We start from the raw sequence: 16,941 nt of genomic DNA on the forward strand, positions 1-16,941 counted from the left end.
ATAGCATGTAACCAAGTTATTTAATATTTAACTAATAGAGAAAGAAATGGCAAGTAAAAGGCTTGTTGCTGGAAATTGTATCCCTTGTCTGCTGAAAGAGGAAACAGTTGCAATAAAATCTGCAGTCGGTGGTTAATGTTTTGCATTTTGCATTCACTCTAAATCATGTTCATATCAGATCTGAAGGGATGTAGCGAACCGCCGAGTATGTGTTCGCGAACGCCGTTCGCGAACACCGGCAAAAAATGCGAACAGTTCGCGAACTGTTCGCGAACTTCGAACATCCGAAAATCGTTCGATTCGAACGATCGAAGGATTTTAATCGTTCGATCGAACGATTTTCGTTCGAATCGAACGAAAATCGTTCGATTTTAGCGATCGAATGGTCGAATGATTTTGACGCGAACGCCTATTGGCGAACGTCGCGCGACATTCGCGAACTTGCGGCGGACGCGAACAGTCGAAGTTCGCGCGAACTAGTTCGCCGGCGAACAGTTCGCTACATCCCTACAGATCTGCACTGTGCTCTTGTTTAGATTGTCTACCTAAGTGCTAGCTACTGAAACCCACCTTGATCTACTACTCTTACAATAGGCTTTTACTGCTGTTTGGACCTCATTTAGCTCTAGGTAGGGTGTGAACTCCAGTAACATTGTTTAAGGGGCAGATTTATCAAAGGTCGAGGTGAATTTTCGAATTCAAAAATTTTTAAGTTTGAGCTATTTTTTTTGTGTACTTCAACTAGGGAATAGTCCATATTCGATTTGAATTTGAAAAAAAATTGAAAATTCGAATATCGACATTTATCATGTACTGTCTCTTTAAGAATTCGACTTCGACCATTCGCCATCTAAAACCTGATGAATTTCTGTTTTAGCCTATAAACCTCTTTGGAGTCAATTGGTGGACAAATTTTTTGGGTTGAAAAACTTTGATTCAAATTCAATCGAATGCGCTATTACTTCAATTCGTACGATTCGAATTTGGTTGAATAAGGACCTATTCGATCGAAAACTGACCTATCGACCAAAAAAAAAAAACTTCGACTTAATTTCATTGGTCTTTTTGAATTCTAATTTGAAGTTTTTCAAATTCAAAATTTGACCCTTCATGAATATGTCCCTAACTGTATACCACACAGATGTTAATTGTTTTATCTATTTACAATTTAATAAGTTCATTTTGGAATATTTCTGAGAGGGGGGCTGTAACAGAAGTCTTTACAGTAGTCTTTACAGTAGCCAGTTACATCTTCAACATTTAGTTACCCCTTCCCCCCATTTATGAATCCCACCAGGGCCTTTCTTCTGATGGTCACTGACGCATCAACATTTTGGAAATGATTATTATAATTATCTGAATACATCAATTCAAGGTAATCCCCCACATTACTCGGTGTGGCATGCATATTACAATGAGAACCGGAGGGGCATGGGTTATGTTATGCTATTGCTGATATTGCTCATGGGTAGGGATGGGTGAATTTGACCTGTTTCGCCAAAAATTTGCCACCGGCGAAATGTTGCGGACACCCATTAAAGTCTTTGGGAGTCAAAAAAATTATGGTGCGGTGAAATTGTTTTTTTTTGACGCACGACACCATACAAGTCTATGGGCGTCATTTTTGCGGCGAAACAAGGCAAAAAAATTCGCCCATCCCTACTCATGGGAATCTGGTAGTTTTTTGACTCTGCAGGGTCCTGCAACCAATGTTTTGGAGGAGGGTAATTCTGCAGGCTGAGTATTTAGCCTATGCATTTGTCATGCCTGAGTTTATATGCTGCACAGAGTAGCAGCTTTTCCACATGGAATATGGAAATGTTTTTTCTGTTGCCTTCTCCTTTTTCTCTTATTTATTTTCTAAATAAATAACAAACCAGAGAAAAAATAAGCACCATATAGTGGAAAATTTCTAGCTTTTGCTAAGGATCAACAACACAATTAAATATAAACAGGCGGAATATTTAGAATGAGGTGAATACATTTAAGGCAAGGCAAAAAGTGTCTTAAAGCCTCTTAAAATTCCATTAGGTTAGTACACAGAAGCATACCAAAGCATATATTTCTAGATGCAATGACCAAGAAAAAAAGCAGACCCTCTTACAATCTATAAAGTTGAGGAATAAGTTAAATAATAAAATATATCAAATAGCTTCATTTTTGCAAGCTGCATCTGTGAAGTCCAAGTAATATGACCATGCGGCTTTCATCAATTGGGTCTGAAATGTGTTACTACCAAATATAAATTGAAAAGCTTTAGATATAGATCTTTTAAATATAGGTTAACATTGCTCATGGATGGAGTTTCATGTTTAATCCATGGGAGCAAAGTGGTTTATCTAGCTGCAGCTAAGCACACGCACAGAAAAGATATAATATATTCAGGCTTTGCATATCTTCAGATTTTTACAACCAACAAAAAATCCTTGTTATCCTCTGAAAATACTGAATAAAAGTTTATTTCTAAGGAAATATTTCAATTCTTATCAAGTTAAGTTTATACTGCCTTTCAAAAGTGCTTTGGATTGACTCTAAATACATAGATGTGCTACCCATGCTGTGCTCCTATGGAAATGATTCATAATTTAAAATTATTCATAAATAGCCCTGAAATTCTGTGACAAAACACTGAATTGTGGTTAAAAAATATGGCCATGTGCACTACTTTGATATTTCAAGCAGTTGCGCACAGTTCATCACAACTGTGAATTTGTCCCATTTCGCCTGAAAACTAGCGAATTTACATCGAAATGGCAAACAATTCACCAAACGCATTAAAGTCAATGGGCGTCAAAATAATTTTGACACACGTCAATTTAGACGCCTACGACAATTTTTATATGCGCACCTATTTTGTTCAAATGCATTAAGGTCAATGGGCGTCCAAATAATTTTGACGTGCAGCAATTTTTATGCATGCGACTATTCTGACATGCGCCCAAATATTTTTGAAGCAGCGGATTTTTTGCTGGCAAATTTTTGCCTGCCAAATTTATTTGCCCATCACTGCAACTGACAGTATCCCACACTGGAGCTAGGTGCAAGGTGTAGGGCATGTATATTAGGGCATGTGCCTAATAATGGCTGAATAGCATTGAAATGTCTGCAAAATGTTGCTTACATTTGCACTTTGCATTTGTGCGTCATCAATGAACCCTATAAAATCAAATGTATGTATTTAATTTCCTTTTCAAACCAAATAAGTAATGTGAGTTAGTATCAACATTAATATGTAAACCTTAAATCTCCGGTAGCTCAGCAACAGGGAAGATAAATAACCAAACACAGAATAAGTTACAAGTACTCCCACAGTCTAGCAAATCATGCATAGTCAATATACCAGATGGTGAAGTTCAAAATAATGTAACTATATCAATCAAAGTTTTGGTCAGCCACTCCAAACATTATTATGTTTCATTTCACTGATCAAGTCATTGATGAGTAGGTTTTCATTATATTTAATAGGTGCTATAAAATAGTGTTATGATACTGAGCAGTTCATCTAATAGCACCTCAAGCCTTTTGGTACTTTAAACAAATATCATACACCCCTACTTTAGCATAAATATTTTTTAAAAGGACCAAAGCAGAAAGTTAATAATCCGAATACTTGTCAGCATTCGAGTTTATCTACAGCACCTTCAAAATAAAGCAATATTTTGATCCCCTAAAAGCTTTCTTTGACCTGCAATCATCTAATGGTGCCAAAAGAACAATGTTGCTAAAACTGTGATATAGCCATGTGTTTTTTTTGCTGGTGCTGCTTCCAAAATAAAAAAATAAATTTGATAGTGATCCAAGCTTTCAGCAGTTCTGACTGAAAAGCCACCTCCTATGGTGGAAGAAATCATTAATCTTTCAGCAGTGACGGTAGTATTTGCCCCCTGCATAGGTACCAAGTCATCCTGTTCTGTACAATACAATGCAATGGTATGTGTCGGTGATGCAGCAAGAAGCACTACATAAAGTCCCAGAGTTCCTAATACACTATGCTTTGCTTTTCTTTTCACTGACAGCTTTGAGCTTCTGTTGTAAACCCAAAAGGTCAGCACAGCTACTAGATAGAAGAATTCATACATATTTAGCCCATGCTGTGCCTTAAAAGCAGCATATTCTGCATGGTGCAAACTGCACGCGGTTGTACTAATCCATCCTTATTTCTTAAAAAGAAATAATGCCGATTGGTGTAGTGATAGAATAAAATAGTAAATACAGAAGTTCTGTATTTACTATTTTATTCTATCACTACACTAATCTAATTTTAAATTTTAAATTGCTAGTCCTACATTATATTTAGAGAACAAAAACAATAGACTTAATAGTTCAGTATAAAAAAACAAATTCAATATAAAACTGATGTAGCATGTATGGGAGACAAATATGATAAGGGGCTGATAACAAGGTAGCCAAATATCACAGGAACACTAACCATGTCATTGAAAACATGATCTATAAATGTTAATGCAACACTGACAAATAGCTCATGATTGTAATTATAGTAGAACTGTACGCCCTGCTGCTTTATACTTCATTTCACTTGATGTGAACAAATACATTGGAAGACTTACCATATGGATAGGGACCAAAAATTGAATATCGTATCCCCTGCTTGTATCAGTAAGCCAGAGAAGGGACACATCAATAACAGTCGGCATTTGTCACCTACACCATCTGGCCACAAAGCCTGAAGCTGCCAAGAGTCTATTAAACATTTTAATTTCACTATCCTCCCAAAAGATTTCAAATCCTTTGTGATTAGTCAACTAGCATTTCATAGAACAGCCTGCAGAAAAGCAAAGGAGAACCTAGGAAATCACATGCATAGACAGTAGATCAGTAAGTAACTTAATGTCGTTTAAAAGAATGTCAACAATGATCATTGTGACAAATATTTCACTCATATTTAAACCACCAGTTCACACATCAGTTTAGTTGAAGTTCAGTTGTGTTTAGTGATGGGACAATTTCTCCCTTTCTTGGCAAAATTTCGCGGGAGTTTCGTAAATTTATATGCTGTTGTCAAACGCAGAAATTCACTGCGAATTTGCCCATCACTAGTTGTGTTAAATTTTGGAGCATACTGGGGGTCATTTATCAACACTGGACAAATTTGCCCATGGGCAGTAACCCATGGCAACCAATCAGATTGCTGCATTCACTGTCCTGCTTGTAGCTGGCTTCAAAAAGTTAATCACTGATTGGTTGCTATAGGTAACTTCCCATGGGCATAATTGCCCATTGTTAATAAATGGTACCCAAAAGGTAGACTGGAATGTACCAGTAGACCTTTAGCTGGTGACCAGTAGATCTCAAAATGCTGTCAATAAAAAGCTTGTCTAAATCACACTCCTATGGCATGCTTTTCATTTAGATATGTATTATGTTAAGGTTACATAAGAAATAACTGTTTACATATAATATAACATTATAACCACAAACATGCTCACCATCACTGTCATTCACCCAGACGAGACCACAATATCTTCCAACAATGCAAAGAGAAGCATGGCATTCCACAATCACAATTTTTTTGCTATCTGCAAATCAGACATTAAGTGGAAGCTGAGATTAAAAACAAAACAACTCACACTTTGACCTATTTTGAAACCATGTGCTATAAACGCTCGTACCCAATGCACCTAATCTCACTGATATACAGCAGTCTTACATCAAACAACACACAACACCAACCCTACATGACAAAATGGGAAGAAGACCTAGAATTTACAATATTAGACAAGTCCTGGTCATACATGTTGGAGACAGCCAAAATGTTGGTATGTGCAGTATCCAGCAAAAGAGCATATAAAATCATATTCCAGTGGTACTACAGCCCCACATGTGTCAGTAGGTTTAGTGGTAATCCTGATCACGCCATGTGCTTCAGAGGCTTTGGGGAACAAGAGTCCTTCCTACACCGATGGACATACACATTAGCTCAGGAATTCTGAAAGATGGTAGGGACTCTGCTCTCCGAAGTGTTTCATTACACCATTCAGGCAACCCTCACACAATCCTCTTAGGCATGAAAATCAGAGCCATTAGCTACAAACAATCTCCTAACAGCAGCAAGATCCCTATTATCGGCACACTGGAAAAGACTACAAATCACAGGCCGGCAAACCTTGGAGAAGACATATGGAGTTATCTAACAACAATTCATAATCTGCTGTTTATACAATGCCTTTATTGGAAATTTAATTTTGTATGCACTTATGAAAATCAAAACAGTAAATAATTAAAAAAAATAAATAATAATTAACAAAAGCCATGAATATCCTTTAAATTATATACTATATAAATAGCTTAGTTTATCCTTATAAACAGAGTTTAGTGATTTTGTCACATGACTCACTAAAACTTGTGTATTATAATAAATAAAGTACCCCTTGTTGGAAAATATGAGGATATAAGAAGTAACCTCGGCGTTCAATGTTCTGTATATGGTCATGGTACTCCTCGGTAACGTATAATATCCTTATGTTTTACAATAAGGGGTACTTTAATAACTATATTTTCTCAGAAGTTAATATTCAAGTAATACTTTCCATGGAGCAGAATGCTTATATGGATGTAGATCATAATGGAACAACATCACTTAAAGTAGATTAGCAAAGTATGGTCACTTCTGCTGTATGTTATAAACATGTTCCTGTAATTTCTTTTAACATTGTTTACAAAACATACTCTTATCTTCTTAATCCCAAGAATGTTTGAAATAACAGTAAGAAAATCATATACTAAGGACATGGATAATGTCATTATTAACAAATAGAGCAAGCATGTTTTGCTAAAGTATACGTCTAATAATTATGAGTAACTTCTGCTTTTCACAGAATTTTCATTAAATCATTTTTCATTGCAAAAAAAAATTACTTTAACAACACGGAACATAACAGGAGTGCAACCAGAAGGGAAACAGTGTGACATGAAAGTGATGAAACATTTCCAATCTTCAAAAAGCTATACCAATAAAATACCATTGTGTTAAACCTGGGGTGTTGAATGGTGTTTTCTCAAACATAATTTCCAAGTTACAACTGTAAACACTTACCCTGCCGACAATTTTTGGAAAAGGGATTCTCTGATTCTCTGGAATTGAGATAGACGGTGCCACAATTGCTCTTCTGTGCCTCAGGAAAGGAAGGTGCCTTGGGACCTTAAGTACATTCTGTAAATATGAAAAACATGATCACAATGTTGTTTTGGTTGCATACTATTTTAGAAACAGCAGAACGATTTCAGCAGGGGACATTGATCATGGTTATTTGTTACAGAAATGTAAGAAAACTGGGATAATATTGTTGTGGAACCAGAGGTACCAGAGATCACTTAAGGTGACAATTTAAACAAAGTTTATTTGACACAAAGTTTATTTTTACCTCACCAAGGTTCATAACCCCAAACAAAAGAATCACAGAATTGTATGCACTTGGGAATGTATGACATGAGAGTTTACGGCAGTGATCCCCAACCAGCAGTTCGTGAGCAACATGTTGCTCTCCAACCCCTTGGATGTTGCTCCCAGCGGCATCAAAGCAGGTGATTATTTTTTAATTCCAGACTTGGAGGCAAGTTTTGGCTGCATAAAAACTGAATGTATTGCCAAACAGAGCCTCAATGTAGGTTGACAATTCACATAGGGGCTACTCAATGGCCAATAACAGCCTTTATTTGGCACCCCAAGAACATTTTTCATGCTAGTGTTGATCCGCAACTCCTTTTACTTCTGAATGTTGCTCACAGGTTCTAAAGGTTGGGGATCCCTGGTTTACGGGGTGAAAGGGAATTACCAGTGGCAGAGCATAGAGTTATCGCTTCACAGCACAGAAAAACAAAGAACTGCTCTTAGCGCCAAAAATATGGTTCTGCCTCAAGGCCAGGGTACTAGTGACCAAGGCTAGCTTGAATCCATCCAGATCAGGGAGGCTTGTGGGGCAATATTCATACACAGAATTTTATTCTCTCTCAATATCAAACAAAAAAAGCACCATAAATATTTCTTAAAGGGGGTTTTCAACTTTGACTTAACTTTTACTATAATGCAAAGAGTTATATTCTGAAACAATTTGTTATTGGTCTTCATTTTCATTATTTGTAGTTTTTGAATTATTTAGCTTTTTGTTCACCAGTTCCTTAGTTTGCTATTTCAGCAGCTATCTGGTTGCTAGGGTCAAATTACCCTAACAACCAGGTGGTGATTTGAATGAGAGACTGCAATATGTATAGGAGAGTGCCTTAATAGAACAATAAGCAATAAAACATAATAATAACAATAAAATTGAAGCCACACCTTGCAATATTTTTTGGGCTACTGGGGTCAGTGACCCCCATTTGAAAGCTGGAAAGAGACAGAAGAAAAGGGCAAATTATTAAAAAAAAAACTTAAATAAAAAATTAAGGCTAGTTGAAAAGTTTACTTGAAGGTGAACTACCCTATTAAATTGGACAGTTTGTTCCCATTTACAAGATAGTGGCATGATAGTAGTGTAGATTATTCTAGTTTTAAAACCATCAAGTACTGTATTGCTGGATTTATCTATATAAACATTTTACTAGCAGTTATTGCTTTTCATCATTCTCTGTACCTTGCATATATATTACACTTTACAGCATTATGTTAAAGTAAACTTTTGCATTATTAATGTTATGTCAATATCAATATTTTCAGAGAAATACTATTCTTCCCCAGAATCTGTAAGCAGTAGCCAGAGGCATTTCCAAATAATGATCTGCCGGTTATTATTAATAGCACTAGAAAACCACTTCTCAACTTAAGACCACTCTTTTTGATTAGAGACGTGCATACAGTTGAAGATATACCACTACTAGTTAACCTTTGCATTATTGATGGGATGGCATTATTAATGGCAGTACTTGGTTTGCCAATGAGCCAGTTGCAAGGAATGAGATTACCTTTTAAACATGGCTGAAATGTTTTCACGTAATTCATTTTTAAATTGCTTCAAGATCTTTGTAGAATTTTGGAGATTTAAATAAATGATCAAGCTTGTATCTTTTAACAGGCAACATTAGTCTTAGCTGAGAAACTTCATTATAACTTGTCATGGGAATAACCAAGAATGCTGTGAGCATATTGATTTGTCACAATGAGCACTTACAAGACATCTCGGAGGTGGGCATTCTAACGCTCATCATTAGCTACAACAGAAGCAGTCGCATTTCATGTCATTTAGGGGCTTAGATAAATTATTCTGGAAAGTGTCAAACTGTCTTGCAGTGGCTGTGAAATTTATCGCTGAATTGCTCCCTTGTCTAGTATTGATCTCTGTTAAGTATTTTGGTTGTTTGTTTGGAAAAGTTCGACCTACAGTCCCAAATGCCTTTCTGCCTCAGGGAGAGCACATTCTCAATAAACTCTCATGCAGAATTGGTAGTAGGCATACACATAAACTAGAATAGATTATACTCATTAGGTTAGAAATGAAATTCAAGATTAATTCCATTGATATTAAATGGTACACCATAAAGCTAAAACAGAATATTTATGTTCAAGCAAAATACACACAGCAGAATACATTTTCAAGGAAACAAGTATACAAAATAGTTTCAACCTTAAATAACCTACCTAGCCCAGTTGATAAAAATTGTGTTAGGCTATTATGCCAGGGAAAGAACAATAGCCATCTGGGGACTAACCCCATACTGTTCCTTCTCAGTAGCATACAGAACTGCTCTTCAGGGTACAAGTGTTACTATGGCAGAAGGGGGCTGCAAGAGATACAAAGATGTGATACACAAGTTGCAAAGGGGTAGAGCTTGGGGACTGGTATGGGATTGAGTGGATAATGAAACGGATTCCAGAATAATGGCCAGTGGGTTATGAGTGTGACAATGTATTCTTATTACCCCAGTTAACTGGTGAGCTAATAATTTAGGCACCCTGAGGTAGAATCCTGCACTGGGTCAGGTACCTGCGGAATACCAGCAAAGTGGTCAGGTTTTGGGCAAAAAGTCCCTGGTTCCCAGGTCGTGCAGGCAGTCAGCAGGTAACCCGACAAAGGTGCATACTTGAGCCCTCCCCTGTAGTTGTGACATAACTTCTGGTCCAAATTGACCACAGGTCAGGTTTTGTATGTCTTCGAGTTGGAAGGTAAGTAGGCCTATTGCAGGTCAGGTAGCAGATCGGGGGGGGGAATTGTGGGTTGCAGGTCTGGGTTGCGGGTCACAGGTAGTGGGTATGGGTTTAGTTTGGGTATAAGAAAATGGACCCATGCAGGACTCTACCCTAACTGGGAGGGACCTCCTTAATTTATAGTATGGGACACCATAATTATTGATGGCAGCCCTACTGCTCCTGACAGCTAATCAACTGTCGCACAGTCCTGGCGGTTATTTTATATAAGATGCAATAGTTTGCTACAGTTATTATTTTTTTTATAACATCCAATCAGCAGGTAGCATTTATTGGTCACCTATTTAAAAGCAAATATATATTTGGTTGTTGATGGACAAGTGGGCAACAATAGAAACTAGTCTGTCACTTGCTAAACCTTATAAAGGTGGTCCCTGCACCCAAGATGTCACTGTACCACAAAAAAATCATAATTTATTATGCCTTGAAAGCGCAAAGAACACTAATCCAAAACTTCATCTAGGTCAAGTAGAAGTCAATGAGTTGTCCTTTCCTTTTCCAGTTGTAGAATCTTCTTTGATTCAAGCTTTTAGGGTTTTTGGGATTTATTGTTATTTTAAAGGTTCACCTTAGGAACTTTTCAATAGGTCATCACTGTTTATTTTCTATAGTGTTTTAATTATTTGCTTTCTCGTTCTGACTCTTTCACATGAGGGTTACTGACCCCCATCTAAAAACAAATGCTCTGTCAGGCTACAAATGTATTGTTATTGCTCCATTTTATTACTCAGCTTTCTATTCAGGCCCCCTTCTATCCATATTCCAGACTCTTATTCAAATCAGTGCATGGTTGCTAGGGTAATTTGGACCCTAAACAGATTATGATTTAAGGGATTCAATTATTAGGAAAGTGGATAGGGAATCACCACAACCAAACAGTTTGCGGTCTACCTGGTGCCAAGGTTCAGCATGTAGTTGATAATTGGGTAAGATGGAGCATGACCCAGCTGTCTTAGTACAAATTAGTACTAATGAAATATTAATGGTAGATCTAAGACCTTAAAGAGTGAGTTCAGGGATCTAGGCTCTAAGATTAAGGGAAAGTCTTCCTGGTGGGATGAAACATGTGACTGGGCTGTCAATTTAAATCGTTACACCATTTTTAGGAGGGACAAAGGGATAAAAAACAGTGGAGGAGTGTGTATAGCTTGAATTAAAGCCATGCACTAAAGAAATAACCATTGATGGCACTGGGGATGGTGTGGAATCCATTTGGGTAGAGATTTCAACTGGGCATAAGGTTACAAAGAAAATTATCATTGACGTGTGCTACAAACCACCTCATATAAGCTACCGCAGCTACTTTTACAAATGGAAGCAGCTTCACAACTAGGGCAAGTTATTATTATAGGTGATTTCAGGTATCCAGACATGCCTGGGGTATTGGGGTTGCTAAGAAAGAAAAAGTTAGCAGGTGTGTAAATATGCTGAATGACCACTTTTTGTTTTAGCTAGTTCAAGATCCTACTAGGAATGATTATCTTTTGGATCTTAACTAATATTAATACCAAACTCATGTCTAGCATTTGCATGGGTGAACATATAGGGAATAGTGATCATAGTTACATAGTTAAATTGGGTTGAAAAAAGACAAAGTCCATCAAGTTCAACCCCTCCAAATGAAAACCCAGCATCCATACACACACCCCTCCCAATTTTCACATAAATTATATATACCCATATCTATACAAACTATAGAGTTTAATATCACAATAGCCTTTGATATTCTGTCTGTCCAAAAAATCATCCAAGCCATTCTTAAAGGCATTAACAGAATCAGCCATCACAACATCACCCGGCAGTGCATTCCGCAACCTCACTGTCCTGACCCCCTACGTTGCTTCAAATGAAATGCTTTCTTCTAGTCTAAAGGGGGTGGCCTCTGTTATGGTGATCCACTTTATGGGTAAAAAGGTCTATAATGTCCTCTAATGTACTGTTAAATTGTAATCATGTCCCCTCGCAAGCACCTTTTTTTCCAGAGAAAACAACCCCAACCTTGACAGTCTACCCTCATAATTTGTCTTCCATCCCTCTAACCAATTTATTTGCACGTCTCTGCACTCTCTCCAGCTCATATCTTTAGCCAGTTCTCTATCCAGGTACAAATACTATGTTCCAGGCCAACATTCCTTAATTTAATGAGAAACCTTTTGTGTGGCACTGTATCAATTGTTTAAGCAAAGTCTAAGTAAATCACATCCACTGCCATCCCAGAAACGAGGTCCCTACTTACCTCCTCATAAAAAGAAATTAAGTTAGACTGGCAAGATCTATTACACATAAAACCATGCTGGCACAAACTCATAGTATTGTGATTTTCTATGAAGTCCAGTATCTTATCCTTTATTAACCCTTCGAAAAGCTTTCCTACTACTGACGTCAGACTAACTGGCCTATAGTTTTGAGGCTGAGAACAGGGTCCTTTTTTAAATAGAGGCACCACAATTTGCCAGTCTCTCGGCACTATTCCAGACCTCAATGAATCCTGAAAAATTAAGTAAAGAGGTTTGGCAATCACATAGCTAAGCTCGCTTAGTACCCTAGGATGAATACCATCTGGCCCCGGACCTTTGTTAATCTTAACATGTTCTAGTCTCTTTTGAATTTCCTCATGTGTGAACCATGCATCATTAGTTATATTACTAGAATTGGGACTAATCAGAAGGAAACCGTCATTAACTGGTTCCTCATTTGTGTAGACAGATGAAAAATGAGTTCAGAATCTGCGCTTTAATTTTGTTTTCATGAACCAGCTGACCCCCTCTGATAGTAAAGGTCCCACCCCTTCCTGCTTAATTTTTTTACTATTGACATATTTTTTTTAAAAAATTTTTTACTGCTTGCTGCAATATCCTTTTCCATATCCATTTTAGCTTGCCTTATAGCTTATTTGCATGATTTATTGGCCTCCTTGTACCTTATAAATGATTCGGCTGTCCCGGTTAACTTGAAAGCTTTTCTTACCCACCTCAACAACAACGCTTCTATTGAACCAAAAAGGTTTTGCTTTCTTTATTTTTGTAACTTAGATTTTTATTAATAATCACAATGTTACTTGACAGTATCAAATACAAATATACTATTACGTGTGTAGCATGATACACAAAGTTTACGTCAAGGGCAAAATTCAATAGAATTATACATCCATCAGAAAAAAACAGAGGTTTTGCTTTCTAACGACGTTCCTTGCTTACAAGTGGAATATACTGACAAGTATATTTATTAAGCAGCATTTTAAAGACTTCCCATTTTTGTTCTGTGTTTAACCCTGTGAAAAGCATTTCCCACTTAATATGTTGCAGAGATGCCCTTATACTGTCAAAGTTTGCACGTATGAAATTTAGTGTTTAAGTTACTACCTTGTAGAATTGCTTCTGCCGCAATATCTCAAAGGAGACCATGTTATGTTCACTATTCCCTAAATGCTCCCCCCCTTACCTAGTTTAAACACTTCTCCAAACTCTTAGCCATTCTTTCCCCTAGACCCCCTTCCATTGAGGTCCAAAGTGTCACAACTGTATAGGTTGTACCCCAAGGAAAAATCAGCCCAGTGCTCTAGGAACCCAAACCCTTCCTTCCTACACCAAGACTTGAGCCACGCATTTAACTCCCTAAACTCATGCTGTTTTCCTAAACTTGCACGTGGCACGGGCAAAATTTCAGAAAATATGACATTGGAAGACCTTTCCTTGATCTTAGAGCCAAGATACCTGAAATCACTCTTTAAGGTCTTCCATCTACCATTTATTTTGCCATTAGTACCGATATGCACTAAGACAGTTGGGTCATGCCCAGCCCCACCAAATAATTTGTCTATCCGATCAACCACATGCTGAACCCTGGCACCAGTTGGAAACTGTTCGGTTGTAGCGATCTGGACGACAGATTACCCTATACACTTTCCTAATAATTGAGTCCCCTACAACCACAATCTGCTTAGACCTGACTCTACTCTCCTCCCCGCCACTACTAGAGAAACTGGTCTCCTGACTGTTAGAGAGATCATCCCCATCTAGAATTGCCAATCCAGTTCATACTTCCATCATCATCACACAATCTGGCAAATTTGTTGCGATGTAAAAGCTCCGGATCAGCCTCCATTTTCCTTTTGCCCAACTTAGATTTTCTAACCGTCACCCAGCTAGCTGCCTCAACATCCTGCTGCTGTTCTGTTCCCCTATCTGACCCCGCTAGGTCCTGCTCAGCGAACAAGAGACTCCTCTCAAGATTGTCAATTGACCGCAGTGTTGCAATTTGTTGCTCTAGTGCTCTAACTCAAGCCTCCAAAGTGGCAATTTGCTCACAACCACCACAGAGGTAAGAATTTTGGATCTCTTGTTTCAAATCTGCATACAGATGGCAGACTGTGCACTGAGTCAGACCGTTCAATCTTGCTAGCACTCATTATCCCAGTTACAGATCAAAACAGAAATAATAAAAATAAATAAATAAATAAATAAATTAGGGGTTAGAACAAACTTTTGACCTAGTTTGAAACTCCTGTGTTTGTAACTCCACTTACAGATCCCCCACTTAAAGAGCAAACACTTAAGAGCAGCTAAACACTAGAGCAAGCTCCACTGGAGTCCCAGGGGTTCTATTTATACAGTCTGCCCAGGTGCAACTAATCAAACCCCACCCCCTCAAACTGAGAAAAAACTGCAAAGTAAAGCAGGTTGTGACAAACTTGCTGTAAGCACACTAGCACACCCAACTTTGCTATTTAGCACCCAAGACAGAAATAAAACTATAAAAAATGAAAACACAGTAGTTAAATATAAAACATTGATATAAAATAGCAGTTAATAACAAATACTTATCCTTTTCAGTTGATTTGTTTGCTTTTAGTTGCTTTTTTCTAGTCAGCAGCCTGTTTCAAACAGCATCATAACATGGTCTCCTTTGAGATTATGTTGCAAAGGCAAATCAGTGAGGGGGAGGAAAAAGGGAGTCGCATGCGAAGTGCGCAGCTAAATTTTTTTTTACTTCTTTGTTTTGTGATAAAAGTCACATGATTTTAAGGATTCGGTTTGGCCAGGCACAAGGAATGGGCTGAATCCGAATCGTGCTGAAAATGGCCAAATCCTGGCCGAATACCGAACCGAATCCTGGATTTGGTGCATCCCTATAAATGCTGTAAAATGCTGCTTAATAAATATACATGTCAGTTTATTCCTCTTGTAAACAAGGAACATTGTTGCAAAACAAAACCTTTTTGGTTCAAAGAAGTGTTGGTGTTAAGGCGAGTAAGAAAAGACGTGCTTTTAAGGCTTTCAAGTTATCTGGGAAAGCCAAACGTTTATCATGTACAAGGAGGTCAATAAATCATGCAAAAACGCTACCAGACAAGTTAAAATTGAGATGGTAAATGGTATTGCAGCAAGCAGTAAAAAGAATCCAAAATTATTTTTTAAATATGTAAATAATAAAAAAAATGCAAAAAGGGGTGGGACCCTTAATATCAGTGGTGGTAAGGTGGTTCATGAGAACAGACAAAAATCAGAGATTCTGAACTGTTATTTTTTGTCTATCTATACAAATGAGGAACCCATTAAAATGAAGGATTCCTTCTTAATAGTGCCAATTTTATTAATATAACTAATGATGCATGGTACATGCACAAGAAAATTCAAAAGAGACTAGAATATGTTAAGATAATCAAAGGTCTGGGGCCAGATGTTATTCATCCCATGGTACTAAGCGAGCTTTGTTCTGTGATTGCCAAACCTCTTTACTTAATTTTCAGAATTCATTGAGGTCTGGCATGGTGTAGAGAGACTGGTGAATTGATAATGTGGTGTGCTATTAAAAAAAAAAAGGGATCCTGTTCTCAGCCTCAAAACTATAGACCGGTTAGTCTGATGTCAGTGGTAGAAAAGCATTTTGAAGTGGGATTGTATACTTGTCTTTATTGCAAAAAATAAATTGCCATAAAATTTAATTTATTTTTATGAGAAACTAAGCAGGGACATTGATTCTGGGATGGCAGTTGTTGTAATCTACTTTGACTCTATAAAAACATTTGATACAGTGCCACATAGAAAGTTACTGGTTAAATCAAGGAATGTTGGCCTGGAACATAGTAGTTGCACTTTGATAGAGAACTGGATAAAAGATAGATTACTATGAGTGGTGGTAAATGGAACATTTTCTAATAGGACCACTGTTGTTAGTACTGCAGCGCTCTGTACTTGGTCCTTTGCTTTTCAACTTGTTATTAATGACCTGGAGGTGGGCATTCAAAGTACAGTTTCTATATTTACTGATGATACAGAATTGTGCAGAACTATAGGTTCCATGCAGGAGGCTGCCACTCCATACCTGCACTGTTTGCTGCACAGCTCTGATGGTAGTTTGAAAGGTATTTACCATATAAACAATAGAGGTTTATATGTGCACAGGCAATTTCTTACAAGGGGAGGAAGATTCAAAAGCAAATATTACATTATTTTGTTGAGAACTGTAGATTTTGGGGGCAAGACAAACTAACCCTTGTGGTTTTCTTACATTTACATTAAATATTTAATCTATTTGTCCTTTATTTTTATTCGATTCATAGAGATTATTGATATCTCTCTGTTCTGGCAGCGACACTACAAACTGCCATACATCTCATTTGTAAGAAGGATTTAGTTGGCGCTTATCTGTCAGAGCATATTGTAACATTTTCACTATCTAACATTTGCTGTCTGAGGACAAAAATGAGGTATAGTTCATGTAACTATGAAACCTTTTCAAATATAGTCTCATGTTGTGTAGAGCTGGAAACCGACTTACCTAAA

At 37.4% G+C, this 16,941-nt stretch overlaps 1 protein-coding gene across 1 annotated transcript in view; it reads right to left on the reverse strand.

Moving 5' to 3' along the window:
* The window catches only part of cdh13.S (cadherin 13 S homeolog), a 524,164-nt gene that overhangs the window by 255,081 nt on the left and 252,142 nt on the right, over positions 1 to 16,941 (reverse strand). The window contains exon 4 of the mRNA XM_018260586.2: positions 7,055 to 7,171. Within this exon, the coding sequence (XP_018116075.2) occupies positions 7,055 to 7,171 (117 nt within the window). The remainder of the gene's footprint in view (positions 1 to 7,054; positions 7,172 to 16,941) is intronic.

Source organism: Xenopus laevis, chromosome 4S (assembly GCF_017654675.1).
Source record: "Xenopus laevis strain J_2021 chromosome 4S, Xenopus_laevis_v10.1, whole genome shotgun sequence".
In the NCBI taxonomy this organism is placed as follows: domain Eukaryota; kingdom Metazoa; phylum Chordata; class Amphibia; order Anura; family Pipidae; genus Xenopus; species Xenopus laevis.